Source organism: Neltuma alba, unplaced genomic scaffold (assembly GCF_004799145.2).
Source record: "Neltuma alba isolate B1F8T4 unplaced genomic scaffold, ASM479914v2 tig00012574_pilon, whole genome shotgun sequence".
NCBI lineage: Eukaryota > Viridiplantae > Streptophyta > Magnoliopsida > Fabales > Fabaceae > Neltuma > Neltuma alba.
The window spans coordinates 1-14,837 of record NW_021637026.1 but is presented as its reverse complement, the minus strand read 5'-3'; the positions used below and the strand labels follow the sequence as shown (position 1 = coordinate 14,837).

Genomic DNA, 14,837 nt, shown 5'->3' with positions numbered 1-14,837 from the left:
AATAAGCTCCTAGAATTTAACTTACAAAAACTGTTTGTGAAAAAGAAAAAACTACTCTAGTTTTTTAAAATATAATAATTTAATTAAAAAAATTGTAATACATTATTATGTAAGTATTGTTTTCTTAGTTGCAATTTTATTATTTTTAAACCATTTAAATTATGTTTTGAGATTAGAAGGGTATTATATTATGTTTTTGATATTATTATTATGGCAATCATATTCACGTGAGATGGAATAAGAAAATGATTAGGCAGTTGTAAGCTAAGGCTAAAATGGGAAATGTGAATTTTCGTGGATTAGCCCGCAGTAATTCAGACAAGGTACTACGTGGCAGCTTAGGGTGCACCGATGTCGGAGACACAACCCTCTCCCTCCCTCACTCTCTCTCACTACTCACTTCCTCGTCCCCTCACACACTCTCACACACCCCCGCTTCCTCCTTCGCTTTCTCTTTTCTTTTCTCTCTCTGCCCCCCCTCCCTCTCGTCTTCGCTTTTTCTTTTTTTTTTTTCCAAAGTTTGATTTCACCCCGCAATCCCCCCGAAATTACATGGTCCTACCACTCGCCGGAATCGGAAGCCATGAACGCCGGCACCGCCACCTTCCGCTCCATTCTCGACAAACCCCTCAGTCAGCTCACTGAGGATGACATTTCCCAGCTCACCCGTGAAGATTGTCGCAGGTTCCTCAAAGAAAAAGGTTCTTTCTCTTTTTTTTTTTCCCTTTCCCTTTTTCCTCTCGCTCCCTCTTTCTTTCTCTCTCTCTCTCTCTTACATTTTTTTATTTCCTCTTTTGTCCTTCTTCCCTTCCAAAATTTCCGGCGCCTGAAAACGGAGGTCCTCCTCCATTGGCCTTTTCTTCGGGAAAAAATAACGATTTATGGGTTGTTTTAACCATTGGGTTGAGCAAATATTATAGCGACGGGTTGTGGAATAAAGTATGCTGAAAATTGATGGAAGATACCACGTGTCCGTACAGGAATGCGTCGGCCTTCTTGGAACAAATCGCAGGCGATCCAGCAAGTTATTTCCCTCAAAGCTTTGCTCGACCCAGCTGACGACGATTCCGGCACCGGACCCATACGGAGATTCCCTTTTGTTCCCGCTCAAGAAAATACCCCACCTGTGAGTTCTTTTCTTCGCTTTTCTTCGCACTGACAGTTTGTTTGGTTGCTGAGAAAGTGCAAGAAAATGCTGGGAATAGCATAAATCGTCCAATGGTGTGAGCTCTCCTTGCTTTGCTGCCTTACGGATTCTGGAATGGTTGTGTAGGATAATCTAGATGTGACTGGCAGCGGCAGCGGCGGCGGCGGCGCTATTGTCGCCGGAGCTGAGGCGACATCGAATGGGCCGTATGAGGAGCCGGCTTTCCAAGCTGCCGAAGAACTTCCCAAATCTGTGTCATCTGGAGAGAAACCAACTAACATTGAAACAAATGAGAAGGTCGTCAGTCCCAGGTCCGTTTTCGTTTTTGTTCGTTGTGTTGAAAACCCTTGTGCTCAGTGGGGCATTACTTAGCTTCTGAGATCCTTAAGCAGCTTCTGAATGAACAAATGTGTTCTTATCCAAGTTAATCGGTTTATGAATTATCGTAGAGGTTACTTCTGAATATTTTGCTTGGTTGAAATTAAACTATTCCTGGGGTATATATGTTCAACGAAGAGGAGAATGATATGAAGAGTGTGGGTTTTCTTTAGGCATTGAGTTAAAACAGATCCGTTATAAATTGGCAGATGGAGAGGATACAGAAAGTGGATTTTGGCATCCAATGTTGGATGTGTGTGGGGAAAAGTGGAGGCAAAGGACTCAGTGATGTAGATCTGAAAATCAATCCTTATCTATGGTCCTTTAGCCTATTAGATATTTGTCAGAGCCAGTAAAAATGAATGATCCTGCCGTCTACTAGGTCAGGACAGGCTCTAGGTCATTTAAATTGTCAGATTTTTTCAGAGCTACGTTAAATATGTCAAGTTATATTCTGGAGAGTGCTGATATCTAAAGCAGATATTAAACATAATATGTGCTATAGCCGAATAAAGATATCAGGATAACTCCATCAATGATAATATGCCATATTTTTGCTTACATATTATTATATTACGCTTCATCAGCCCTTTGTATTTATGGTGGAATTTCATCTGTAGTTAGGAGAAGATATTGCCATGAAAATTCGGACAATCCCATCACTGCTTTTGTAAAATAGTCTTTTGTTTAGATTTTACTTTGATATCATGTTTGAGGGTTCATGGATATTACATTGGGACGAATTGTTTGCAAGAAGACGATACCCTGGAGTGATGAAAACATTCTTTAAGTGAGAATTTACATTTTCAAGATTCAAGGACAATTGAGAGGGATATAAGTATGCGTTGGTCTCCGTGGAAAGGCTTGTGCGGTCCATCTATAGCATGTAAACTAGTGCATCTGTTTCACCACAATGCTTTGACATTCTTCATCTGTATCCATTCCCTGGCTGCAAATTAGTCAAATTCTCATAACAATTCCGTAGAAAGATTGAAACAGCTTGTAAGTAGCAATTTACATCTAGAAGAAAAGAAAGCTTACACAAATGTTGCTTTTAGGTGTTCCAAACTTACTGCAGCGTCCTGGCTTATTTATGTTTCTATTTAAAACTTGAGCTCGAGTATGCTGTCATAGTGTTTAAGAGTTTTATCCTTGAGATCATATCCTGTTGATACAAATATGCTATTTTCCAACTCCCCCCCCCCCCCCAAAATAAATAAATAAATAAACAAGAAGAAGCAGCAGCTTTTATACCTAGCTTCTTATATTACGTAGTTGCTTTCCAAATAAAGAGTGATTTGGCACCTTAAAAATGTTGCTAGTTTAGTCATTAAAATTTACATTTGACATGGATGACCAAAGGCTGAGTAAATTCCTTCCATATATTTCTTATGCCTGTTCTTAACAGAGTTACTTATTGTGGTTACAGAGAGTGTGCAACTAGTGGGCCTATTGGGCAAATGACAATTTTCTATTGCGGTAAGGTGAATGTGTATGATGGGGTGCCGCCTGATAAGGTAGGTAATGGCGCTTCCTTTTGCATGGATGCATGGTGGTAAATGCAATACTATTTCACCTTCCAATGCAGCCATATGTGGATTTGCAGGCACGGGCAATCATGCAGCTTGCAGCAAGTCCCATCTATATACCTCAAGATGAACCATTCAAAAGAAGTACATCAGTCTGGCCTTGTCATTTACAGATGGACAAAGATACACTTGTCCCAATTGATGGCACCATCTCTCAGTTTTCTCAAGCGGGTAACTGTTTGGTAGAACTGTCATATTTTACTTTAAAGTACTCTGAAGTTGGGCTTTCCCATCCTCTGTTCACCAAAAAGAAGAAAAAAAGTACTCTAAAGCCTGAGGGCATACATTTTCTTCATGGAGTGTTGCGTGCTCTTCTAACATCTCTTCAATGAACGCATTTATGATCAGAAAAGGAGATGCAGTAAATATTTTCGTTGTTTTTGACATCGTCCTCAATCTAACCCTAAAAGGCCTTGATAGAGAACTGCTTTATGTTAATAATAGAAAATCATTAATTAAAAGGGGTTCAAACGAACAATCAATTTCCCATCGTAGTTTGCCTTTCATGCTGAAAAGAATTTGAACTCTTTCATACCAATGCATTATACAGCTCCTGTGAACACATTGGACCTCTAGACATTGTTATCTAGGATATAGTTTCTTGTTATTGTTGTTTTTCTTTTTTCCTTTTTTGTCTGAACTGCATGCATTGCAAAATTTAGCCTGAATGCCAAGTTCATAGCTGTAGTTAATGAGTTCTTCTGGCTTGTTGCTGGTCAGAATCAACATCTTCCACTTCTTCATATTTAAAATCATGATAACTTACACTCAAGCTACTTTGAACTGGGTTCTTCATAATTACTGTTTCAAATTTTAAATTTACAGAGAAGACGATGGAATATCCTTTGCAGTACCGGAACAAGGGGAGCACAGCTCGTGATTCTGGTAAGGACTACTAAATCCCTGGATGCAGCCTTCCACATCGTTTCCTGGTTTTTCATTTTTTTTTTTTAAATGTGCACACCCACCTGAGGGGTTTGTTTCAAATCAGAGCATAGGCTGTTTCCTTTGATTTGTCCTCCCTTGTCCTTCTACTTGACTACTTGGTGAGTTGAAGGGATAATTACTATAATATGATGGGGAAACGTGTGCGTCTGCTTTTAAAATATTAAAGAGTGGTGAAATCAGTGTATTAACATAAGGAGTCAGTGGTAACTTGAGTTTATTTTTCAAAGCTGGTGTATGTATGAGCTGTAGTGTTTAATGCTATTCTGCTACCTCAGCAGGTTCTAGATGTCAGTTCCACTTTGGAGTGCAGCAACCTCTTGTAGTTTTAAGCATTGCCATATCTGTTTATAAAATTGCTATTGTTGAAATGGAGGCCTACTTTACCATCTTTTAGTCCTTTAAATATCAGGGCAATATCCTGTTCTAGGTCTTAAGCCATGCTTAAAGTGATTCATTCTTCTTACTTCTACAAGCATCAGGGCACGATAGAAGTTCTTACATCTACAACCCATGTGAAGTGACTTTTTTTTGTTCTATGTTTTAAAACTCATCTCTATATTTAGATTACAAGTATCTCTTAACCATGCAAATCAGAGTTTGTTAAAGCATTCTGAGAAAGTAAAGGCCTCTAAATATTCAAACAATCTGAAGCAGTTATATCTCAAATTCTAGAAACTGATTACTGCTAGTGTTTGTTGGCTGTTGAAAGATGTAGATGGTCAAGCAAGCAGGAAAGTGTCATTGCAGCGATATCGAGAAAAGCGAAAGGACAGGTTTTTTACCACAACTTAGCTATTATTTTTTAATTGACCTTAATTTTATCCTGAGCTCCCATATTACTATTATTGATGACCTGCATGATTATTCTCTCTTTTTGCCCATTTTTCTCTAGGGGAAGATTAAAGAGCAAGAAATTTACGGGAGTAACTTCTTCTAACATGGAAATGTATTTCAGTCATCAAGTGAAGGCCCATGCCTCAAATGGGAATTCAAGCCGCAGTAGCACAAGCTCTCCGCCACAGCCAAGGCTGCCTCAAGCTTCTGGTGGCTCAGCTGACAACCAGCCAAAGATTGCCCTTCCTGTTGATCTCAATCACAAAGGTAAGCTACGAATCTTTTCTTCAAAGATCAGGGGACAAAAATTATTATTTCTTCTCAACAACACTGTTGAATCATACTTACTTCTTCTGGGACATGTCAGAGAGAGTACCATGAATATGGTAATCATAAATGAAATTAATGAGATCTGCTGCGTGCTGCTTGCAATGTAATGGTTGTGGGGAAAAGCATATACTTGAAATGTAAAACGACTTGCAAGCTGTGAGGTGACGGTATCTTTACAGTGGTTATAACACGTGTGGTTAATATAGAAATAATTATTAATTATTGATAGATAGATTTTAGGAGATTAGAGTAGATTTAATTCATTCCCATTATCTCTCCCTATCCCGAATATCTCTCTCGGTGTAATCTCTCTATATTTCCCAGATTCTCTTCTACTGTATATATACTCTGTACCGTGTACATAATGGAATAATAGAAGATATGAATTTCACCGAATAAGCTTCATGGTATCAGAGCCCCACTGGTTCTGGTCGCGTCGTTCTCGATCGTGTCCCCTGTTCGACTGTTCCCTGTAATCGACTACGTCCAGGTCGATGGATTCCACCATGTCTTCTTCCACGTCCGACCCACCCCGTGTCGAGCATTATTCTGGATCGACTACCAATGGTGACTCATCTCCCATGGTGATCGTCTCGGAAAAACTCACGGATAGCAACTACCGTGAATGGGCGCAGGCTGTACGCTTGGCGATCGGCGGTCGTGGAAAGTTGGGTTATATCACCGGTGAGTCAAAACCTCCGTCTGACCCTGCGTCTCCCGATATGACCAAGTGGGTCACCGAAAACTCTATGGTATCCTCATGGTTGATCAATGCCATGTCTTCCCATCTCAAACGGAGCTTCATGTATCTGCCGTCAGCTAAAGATATTTGGGACGCTGTGCGAGATTCGTACTCTGATGGTGAAGACCTCTCCCGTATGTATGCACTCAAAACCAGGACTTGGCATCTTAAACAAGGCACTCGGCATGTTACCGAGTATTGGCTTGAGCTTGTCGCGTTGTGGCAAGAACTGGATTTACTCGCTACTGAGGAATGGTCTTCCTCTGTCGATGCGGCGCGTTACAGACATAATGTTGAGAAGGAGCGGGTATTTCAATTCCTCGCGGGTCTCAATTCAGAATTCGATGATGTCCGTAGCCGTATCTTGAGCCGTCAATCCCTGCCGTCTACTCGTGAAGCCTTCTCCGAGGTCCGCAGGGAAGCCTCTCGACGTCAAGTGATGCTGCCTGAACCTATTCCTTCCCTCCCGACGTCAAGTGACATCAAAGCATTTGACTCCTCTGCCTTGGTTAGTAAGGCAACCGGTTCGGCACCTCCATCCACCAAGCCCAAGGTCGTTTGTGATCACTGTAAGAAATCTGGTCACACACGTGATCGTTGCTGGGATCTTCACGGCAAGCCTCCTGATTGGAAGTCTCGTAAAGGGAAACCTCGCGGTTATCATGTCTCCCAAGAGCCACATACGGCGTCCACTGATTCTTCCGCTGCTCTTACCGCCCAGTTCACTCAGTTACTTGACTTACTAAAGGGACTTTCACCCCAACCACAGGCTGCTTCTCCTGTTGCTTCTGCCTCTGTTGCCAGTAAAGGTAATGGTCCGTTTGCTCTTTATTCTTCGTTTCCCTCTACCAAGTGGATCGTTGACACAGGCGCTACTGATCATATGACCTCTGATGCCCGTATGTTTGTCACTTATTTCCCTTGTGCTGGCCATGAGAAGATTACAACAGCTAATGGCACCGGCTCTACTGTTGCCGGGAAGGGCACAATTCATATTTCTGATTCACTCCAACTTGAATCTGTCCTGCATGTCCCACATCTGGCTTGTAATCTTTTATCTATTAGCAAGTTGACTAAACATGCGAATTGTGGTGCTTATTTCTTTCCCACTTATTGTCTATTTCAGGATCTCTCCTCGGGGAAGATGATTGGCACAGCTAAAGAGCATGAAGGTCTCTATTATCTGGATATTTCTACCGTACGAGCACTGTGTTCCCGCTTGCATGTTGTTGTCTCCTCTTCCGATAATGATATTTCCTTATGGCATAAAAGGATGGGTCATCCTAGTTTTTCCTATTTGCAACACTTGTTTCCTCAATTAAACATTAATAAAAATTCTTTTCCTCATTGTGACTCTTGTGAATTTGCAAAACATCATCGTTCCTCTTTTCCTGCTTCCCGATACAAGCCAACTCGTCCGTTCTCTATCATTCATAGTGATGTGTGGGGTCCGTCACGTGTTCCGAATCGTACTAATGCTAAATGGTTTGTTACGTTCATTGACGACCATACTCGTATGTCTTGGGTCTACTTAATTAAGGACAAATCTGATGTTTCATCTATATTCATGGATTTTCACAACCTCATCAAAAATCAGTTCAATTCCTCTATTCAAGTCTTGCACTCTGACAACGGTACTGAGTATTTTAACCATTCCCTACACCATTTTTTGAAATCTAACGGCATTGTTCACCATAGCTCCTGCCCAAATACACCCCAACAAAATGGTATCGCGGAACGCAAAAATCGCCATCTACTTGAGGTTGCTCGAGCTCTTCTTTTCACATGTAATGTACCCAAATTCTTCTGGGGTGATGCCATTCTCACAGCTACCCATCTCATCAATCGTATGCCCTGTCGAGTTCTTTCCTATGTCTCTCCTTTAGACAAACTGCGTGAAACTCATCCTCTCACACATCTTGATCATTCCCTTCCGCTTCGTGTCTTCGGGTGCTCAGTCTTTGTCCATCTCCATCATACCCAATCTAAATTTGATCCTCGTGCTGTTAAATGTATCTTTCTTGGCTATTCTTCAACTCAAAAAGGGTACAAATGCTTTGACCCCGTTTCCAAGCGTTCCTTTGTCAGTTCCGATGTCACTTTCTCTGAAAACGAACCTTATTTTCCTAAGTCTTCAATTCAGGGGGAGAGTTGGAGTGAATTTCAGCCTAAGGAAAATGTGCCTGAACCAATACCTCCACTTGTTGAGTCTGTACCATCACCTGAACCGATCCCTTCTTTGACTCCTTCACTTGAACCTAACCAAATGCCTAAGGCAGGGGGAGACACAACCAAAAATAAGTTCGACAAGGTCTACTCTCGGAAAAATAAGGAGATAATAGAGACTGACATGCTCACGGCAGTGCCAGAATCAGAACCGGTGAAAGATTCTAGAGAAACTGAGTTAATGATTGAAGATGATCTACCCATTGCCTTGAGAAAGAAGGCACGCTCTTGCACCTCACATCCTATTCAGAAGCATGTATCCTACGCCACACTATCAAAACATTATCGTGCTTTTGTTACTGAGCTTGACAGGATCAATGTACCTAACAATGTGTATGAAGCACTTGAACATCCAGAATGGAGGAAAGCAGTAATTGAAGAAATGGTGGCATTGGAAAAGAATGGAACCTGGGAAATAGTTGACTTACCAAAGGGAAAGAAAATGGTGGGATGCAAATGGGTATTTAACCCAAAGTATAATGCAGATGGCTCACTAAACAAGTTCAAAGCGCGTCTGGTAGCAAAGGGTTTCACTCAAACCCATGGAATAGATTACAATGAAACGTTTGCCCCAGTAGCAAAACTAAACACCATCAGAGTATTACTGTCTATTGCAGCAAATCTGGACTGGTCACTGCAACAGTTAGACATCAAAAATGCATTCCTGAATGGGGAATTAAAAGAAGAAGTATACATGACCTTACCTCCAGGTTTTGACAAGGGAAGAAGAAACCAGGTATGTAAGTTAAAAAGATCCTTATACGGTCTGAAACAATCACCAAGAGCATGGTTTGACAGATTCTCCAAGGTCCTAAGAGTAGAAGGCTACAAGCAAAGTCTATCTGATCATACAATGTTTGTCAAAAAGAATGGGATATTGACAACAATTCTCATTGTCTATGTGGATGACATCATTCTTACCGGAGATGATACAACAGAAATTGATAGAATAAAAGGTGCTCTAAACCGGGAATTTGAGGTCAAGGATCTAGGCAACCTAAAGTACTTCCTTGGAATGGAAGTTGCAAGGTCGCAGAAAGGAATTTATGTCTCTCAAAGGAAGTATATTCTGGATCTACTCAAGGAAACTGGTATGCTTGGATGCCGACCAAGCAAAACTCCTATAAGTACCAAAAAGAGCCATAACAAGAAAAAGAAAATCATGACTGAAGAAGAAAAACAGAAGCAAAGGAAAGATGAGGAGCCAGTAGATATTGGAAGATACCAGAGGTTGGTTGGGAAGTTAATCTACTTATCACATACAAGGCCAGACATAGCTTTTGCAGTAAGTGTGGCTAGCCAACACATGCATTCACCCAGAAAAAAACATATGGATGCAGCCTACAGGATCTTAAGATACTTAAAAGGAACACCTGGAAGAGGATTGTTCTTTAAGAAAAGTGACTCTAGAACAGTGGAAATTTACACTGATGCCGATTGGGCGGGAGCTCGAGAAGATAGCAGATCAACATCTGGGTACTGTACATTTATATGGGGCAATCTTGTAACATGGCAAAGTCAAAAACAAAAAGTTGTCTCCAAGAGCAGTGCAGAATCTGAGTTAAGAGCCTTAGCACAAGGTATCATGGAGGGTTTGTGGCTGGAGAGAGTAGTTGCAGAAGCTCATTTACAGATCAGTGGACCACTGAAACTATTCTGTGACAACAAAGCTGCCCTAAACATGGCTTTAAATCCAGTTCAGCACAGCAGAACCAAACATGTGGATGTTGACCGGCATTTCATTCGAGAGAAAGTGGAGGATGGAATTATATGCCTATCCTATGTACCCTCAAAACAGCAACTAGCAGATATTCTCACCAAGGGGCTACCGGAAGACATATTTGAAAATTTCATGAGCAAGTTGGATATGATTAGCATCTATGATCCAACTTGAGGGGGAGTGTGGTTAATATAGAAATAATTATTAATTATTGATAGATAGATTTTAGGAGATTAGAGTAGATTTAATTCATTCCCATTATCTCTCCCTATCCCGAATATCTCTCTCGGTGTAATCTCTCTATATTTCCCAGATTCTCTTCTACTGTATATATACTCTGTACCGTGTACATAATGGAATAATAGAAGATATGAATTTCACCGAATAAGCTTCAACACGTTTGACTCATAAGTAGGTACTAACCATTTGAAAGTAATAGTTAATGATAGCTTTTACGGATGATGCGTTTAGTGATTGATAATTGAACCCAAAGCTAAGGAGCTGTATGTTGCACTGTTATCGCTCATTCCCTGGTCTCTTATTCTTGGAAACCATGATATATAAGGCCCAAGAATCTGACAAAATGGTATTTAGGCCTATTGTGTTTATTATGACATGCAATGTGTGTATTTATAAAAACCTTGGAAATCTATGATTACAAAACTTGTCTGTGCACGAATATGTGATTTCTCAGTGGATTTGCAGATTTTCAAGAGTGCTAAAACGTAGGGACTGTTGAGATAAATGAAGAACTGGGAGTTTGAGATGACATAAAAGAGCAGTTTAACTCTCTCTCACCTTATAGCCGTTAGAGGCCTAATGCAAGAATTTTGAGCTGCTTGCTCAGTTAGAGGCATTGAATGTTAGGATATGCTTTTAACTGCAGGGTGAATTTGTGTTTGTTTTAGGATGGTTGAGTACTGCCACTCTCACACCTAATCAATTTTGTAACATGAGGCATCTAATTTCATCCTTCCCCATTATGATTATGTAAAGGCATCATTATGATTCTTCTTCCTCCTCCTTAGGTAACGCCTTCTGTACAAGCAGAACCAGTAACTTTTCTTCTCTCTCATCTATTATGTTTCTGTTTTATTAGGTTGTAGTAATTATGTTTGCCACGTGCTTGTGTGGAAGTCAGAAACTCTAATTCGATAAATTAGTATTTACATATTCTGTAGGAATGTTGCATGAACTTTGGTGTAATTGTTTCATTTGTGACCAGAATAAAATGCGGGAAAAGTGTGTGTGTGAGGGTGTGAGGCCCCGGGGGGGGGGGAGTGAGTGAGCCAATGCTAGCCACTATTAGATGAGTGTTATTACAATTTACAACCCCCCCCCCCAAAAAAAAAAGAAAAGAAAAGAAAAGAAAGAAAGAATATGTTATACAATTTATAGTGAGATTGATCCTTGATTCCTTTTTTAGTCTTTTCACAGATTGAGCTTCCTTTATTACTCTGCCCTGACTGATAAAATTTGATACACCATCTATCATCAATCCATATAAAATATTTCCTCTGGTCTTATTTATGAGTTTCAAATTTTAGAAAGAGTATATTTTATAATATTCAATTTGAATTTGTCTTAATATTTAATATTTTTTTTTCAATGTTGTTTTTCATTATCTTTCTCTTATTACATTCATTCACACATCTTTTTCATCATTTTTCTTATTTATTATAAAGGCATATTTGAAAATAAAAAAATATTTTAAATTTATTTATCGTTTTAAATTAATTTTAACTAATTATTTATTATTTATGAATTAGTTATTTGAAATTATAATGAAGACTAGTAGGGGGCATAAAAGGTCAAAGGAGTTTTTTGTTTTGTTTTTGTTTTGGGGTCTAAGTCCTGTGCAGAAAAGTACAGCTTCTCTTGTTTAGACTAGTGTTTTTTTATGCTCGCGTAAAGAGGTAGATCTCGCGGCTTGGGTTATGTAGGCTTGAACTCAAAATACAAATGAAACGCGTTTATTTCAATCCCTTGATTGATATATCACTTCATTTTTATGTTCAACCTATCACACCTCAAATTTAAATAAATAATAAATGCTTATAATAATTAAATTAAGATCCTTCATTCAAGGAATGCTCAATGAATTAAATTTTAACAAATTTTACTTAATTTTTAGTTTAATTTTTTAAGTTTTAATGGTATGCTAAATATTGAAAATTAGGTTGATTGTAGCATCTATATTGTTATGTTTTCTTTTTTTGGACTGAGTAGCATCTATATTCAATAAATACATGAACTAAAACCTTAATACATGTTTTGATAATTGCTGTTATATGTTATTACGTAAGGAATGGTGTGTCTAGATTAAGTAACTTTTTTAATTTGACTTTTGCAAACATGAATTAGAGTAAAAGTCAATTAGTGTACTGTGATTTATATTTACATTGATGCTTATAAAGAGAAGTTACTTTACCAAGTTGAAATTTATTTAGATGATTAATAGAAAAGTAAGTTTAAATATAAAATTATTGAAAAGAAAATGAACTTTATTAAATAATACATATTTACTTTGATAAAAAAGAATAGTACATATTTACATCATATATTTATGAGGAAAAATTTCAAAAAAATGAATGTTGAATTTTAAAATTTCAGATCAAGAATTACTATAAAAATATGTTGTCATTTTGTTTTTGTCAAGAGAGGCCTTTGGCCCAAGCAAGAAAAGGTACGATTAACCCATACCAACTCTATCCGAGGAGATCACACCAAGATCAATATCCTCAACACACAACCCCCCCACTATCCTTGCTTCGGATCTCAATCTTGTCTTTCTCAAGCTGGTGTCTCATCGCTTTTGGGACTCTGTCCCACACATGAACTCCGGCTTCCAACTTCAACCCCGTCTTGGCAAAAATATCAGCACAACCGTTCAGAGTTCGATTAATCTTGCACAATTTAATAGTTTAGTTCCTATCAAGCAGAGACATGATGTGCTTTTGTATGCCATTAGCAAAATCTCCTGCCTCCTTCCCCTTTAATTTCCTGATTAAAAACTCAGAATCAGATTTGACAATAATCTTCCGATAGCCTTTTTGCCAAGCCAAATCCAACCCTTGCAAAAGGCCCCAACTTTCAGCTTCAACTACTTTACAAATACCTAGATTTTGAGCAAAACTAGATATCCACTCTCCCTCTTCCCCTCGCAAAACTCCACCGCAACCTATAGAATCCAAATTGCACAGGCTCCATCAACATTCAGCTTGACCCATCCAGATTCAGGGGTATCCACCATTTTAGCTTCTCCCTAGTGCAAGCCTTTAATCTGTTTGTCAATCTTTTAGCTTCCACAATTTTAGAAGCAAAATACCAGATTTTTTGAGCTAAGTTATCATAAGATCCAGATATCCCAGAGAAGAGTCGAGAGTTTCGGTTCTTCCACAAATACCAGCAAGAAACTCCAAAATCGATACTCCAAGGTATATTTCTAACCTTCCTTTCTTCTTTCAAGTTCAAAAGCAACCAGTCATACATAGTCTTAGAGGAAACTAAAGTCTGAAAACAAATGTCAAATTCGAGATTCTTCTAGACCTTTATCGCAAAGCTACAATCTCTCACAACATGAAAAGTAGTTTCTAAACAGCCACACATATCACAACCACCTGCTGCTCCCCATCTCTAATGTCTTAGAGCCTTTGTATAGAGACTATCCTAAGCCATAAGCCAGAGGATAACGAATCCTCTCTGGTCCCTTCCATTTCCAAATTGCTTTCCATAACTTATCCTTCACACCCAAACGATCTCTTGTTATGCTCCTATACCCCTCTTTGACCGAATAAACCCTATTTCCACCTTTCCACAGTATCACATCACGTCCATTCTCAAAAGGAGGGAGGAAAGACCACAGCTTGTCTATAGCCTCTATATTAATCAAATTTTGAAACTTTTCCCATTCCCATTCACCTTCATCACTGACAACATCAGAAACAGACCATTCCAAACACTTCTCTTCTATGCTTGTCACACAATGATTGATAAGCAGGGTATCCTTATCAAGCCATGCTTCAAGCCAGAAAGAAGTCTCTTTTCCTCCAACGATTCCTTTTCAAGAAAAATCATTTAGAATCTCCCAAACCACCCCCAGGTCCTGCCACAAAGGCGAGGCATTCTTTGGAACTGGAAGGATTGAAGAGAGCTCTTTTCCATTATTATACTTAGCTTTTAGCACTTCTTCCCACAATCCAGTCCAAGCAAGTTTTAGCAAACAAGCTTGGTTCATAGCTTCCAACTTCAATAACCCTAAACCCCTACTACTCCTTAGCCTCTGTACCTTCTCCCATCCTACCAAATAAACTTTATGTTGATCCCCTTCATGGCCCCATATAAAATTCCTCTGAATTTTCTCTACTTCCTTAGAGATATTTTTAAGCAACAAAGTTATCATCATGGATAAATAGGAATGGGTCCTATTATAGATTTAGCCAAAGTGATTCTTCTTGCCAAACTTAGACCATTTACTTTCCACCCTGACAACCTTCTCTTTACCTTATCTACACAAATATGAAATTCTTGCTTCTTCCCCCATTATACGTTAAAGGAATACCCAAATAATTGTCCAAATTCTCAGTGGCCGTAAACCTAGATCAATCACTCAACTTTTTCCTAGTCTAAGCAAAGACAGTCTTAGAAAAAAGAATGGCTGATTTGTTAGCATTTACCTTTTGCCCAGAAAGAGCACAAAAACGGTTCAAACAGTTCACAGTGACATCCATTTGCTTCTTTGTTGTGATCCCAAATAAGAGTTGATCGTCCGCAAACATGAGATGAGACACCTCTGGGCCATATTTACCAAACTTAGTTGATTTCCATTCTCTCTTCTGCTTGGCTTCCTAGATGATGTGGGTCAGTTCTCCATTGCCAACACAAAGATATAAGGAGACATAAGGTCCCCTTGTCTTATTCCTT

At 39.2% G+C, this 14,837-nt stretch overlaps 1 protein-coding gene across 2 annotated transcripts; it reads left to right on the top strand.

Moving 5' to 3' along the window:
* The first annotated feature begins 499 nt into the window (after positions 1-499).
* On the top strand, positions 500-10,926 carry LOC114728797 (protein TIFY 4A). 2 transcript variants are annotated; one of them, XM_028915746.1, is made up of 9 exons: positions 500-701; positions 981-1,126; positions 1,274-1,458; positions 2,955-3,042; positions 3,132-3,285; positions 3,940-3,999; positions 4,772-4,835; positions 4,955-5,163; positions 10,620-10,926. In XM_028915746.1, exons 1-9 carry the CDS (start codon positions 584-586, stop codon positions 10,634-10,636), a joined length of 1,041 nt encoding a protein of 346 aa, XP_028771579.1. In that variant the 5' UTR covers positions 500-583; the 3' UTR covers positions 10,637-10,926. The 2 variants fall into 2 exon arrangements, with proteins under 2 accessions (XP_028771579.1, XP_028771578.1); XM_028915745.1 differs by having other exon boundaries at positions 2,934-3,042; positions 3,114-3,285.
* The last annotated feature ends 3,911 nt before the right edge of the window (positions 10,927-14,837 follow it).

Coding starts and splice junctions, on each gene's coding strand:
- LOC114728797 (XM_028915745.1), top strand. CDS start 584: ATGAACGCCGGCACCGCCACCTTCCGCTCCATTCTCGACAAACCCCTC. Junction 3,043..3,113: donor ATGGGGTGCCGCCTGATAAG/GTAGGTAATGGC, acceptor CTTCCAATGCAG/CCATATGTGGATTTGCAGGC. Junction 4,836..4,954: donor CGAGAAAAGCGAAAGGACAG/GTTTTTTACCAC, acceptor ATTTTTCTCTAG/GGGAAGATTAAAGAGCAAGA.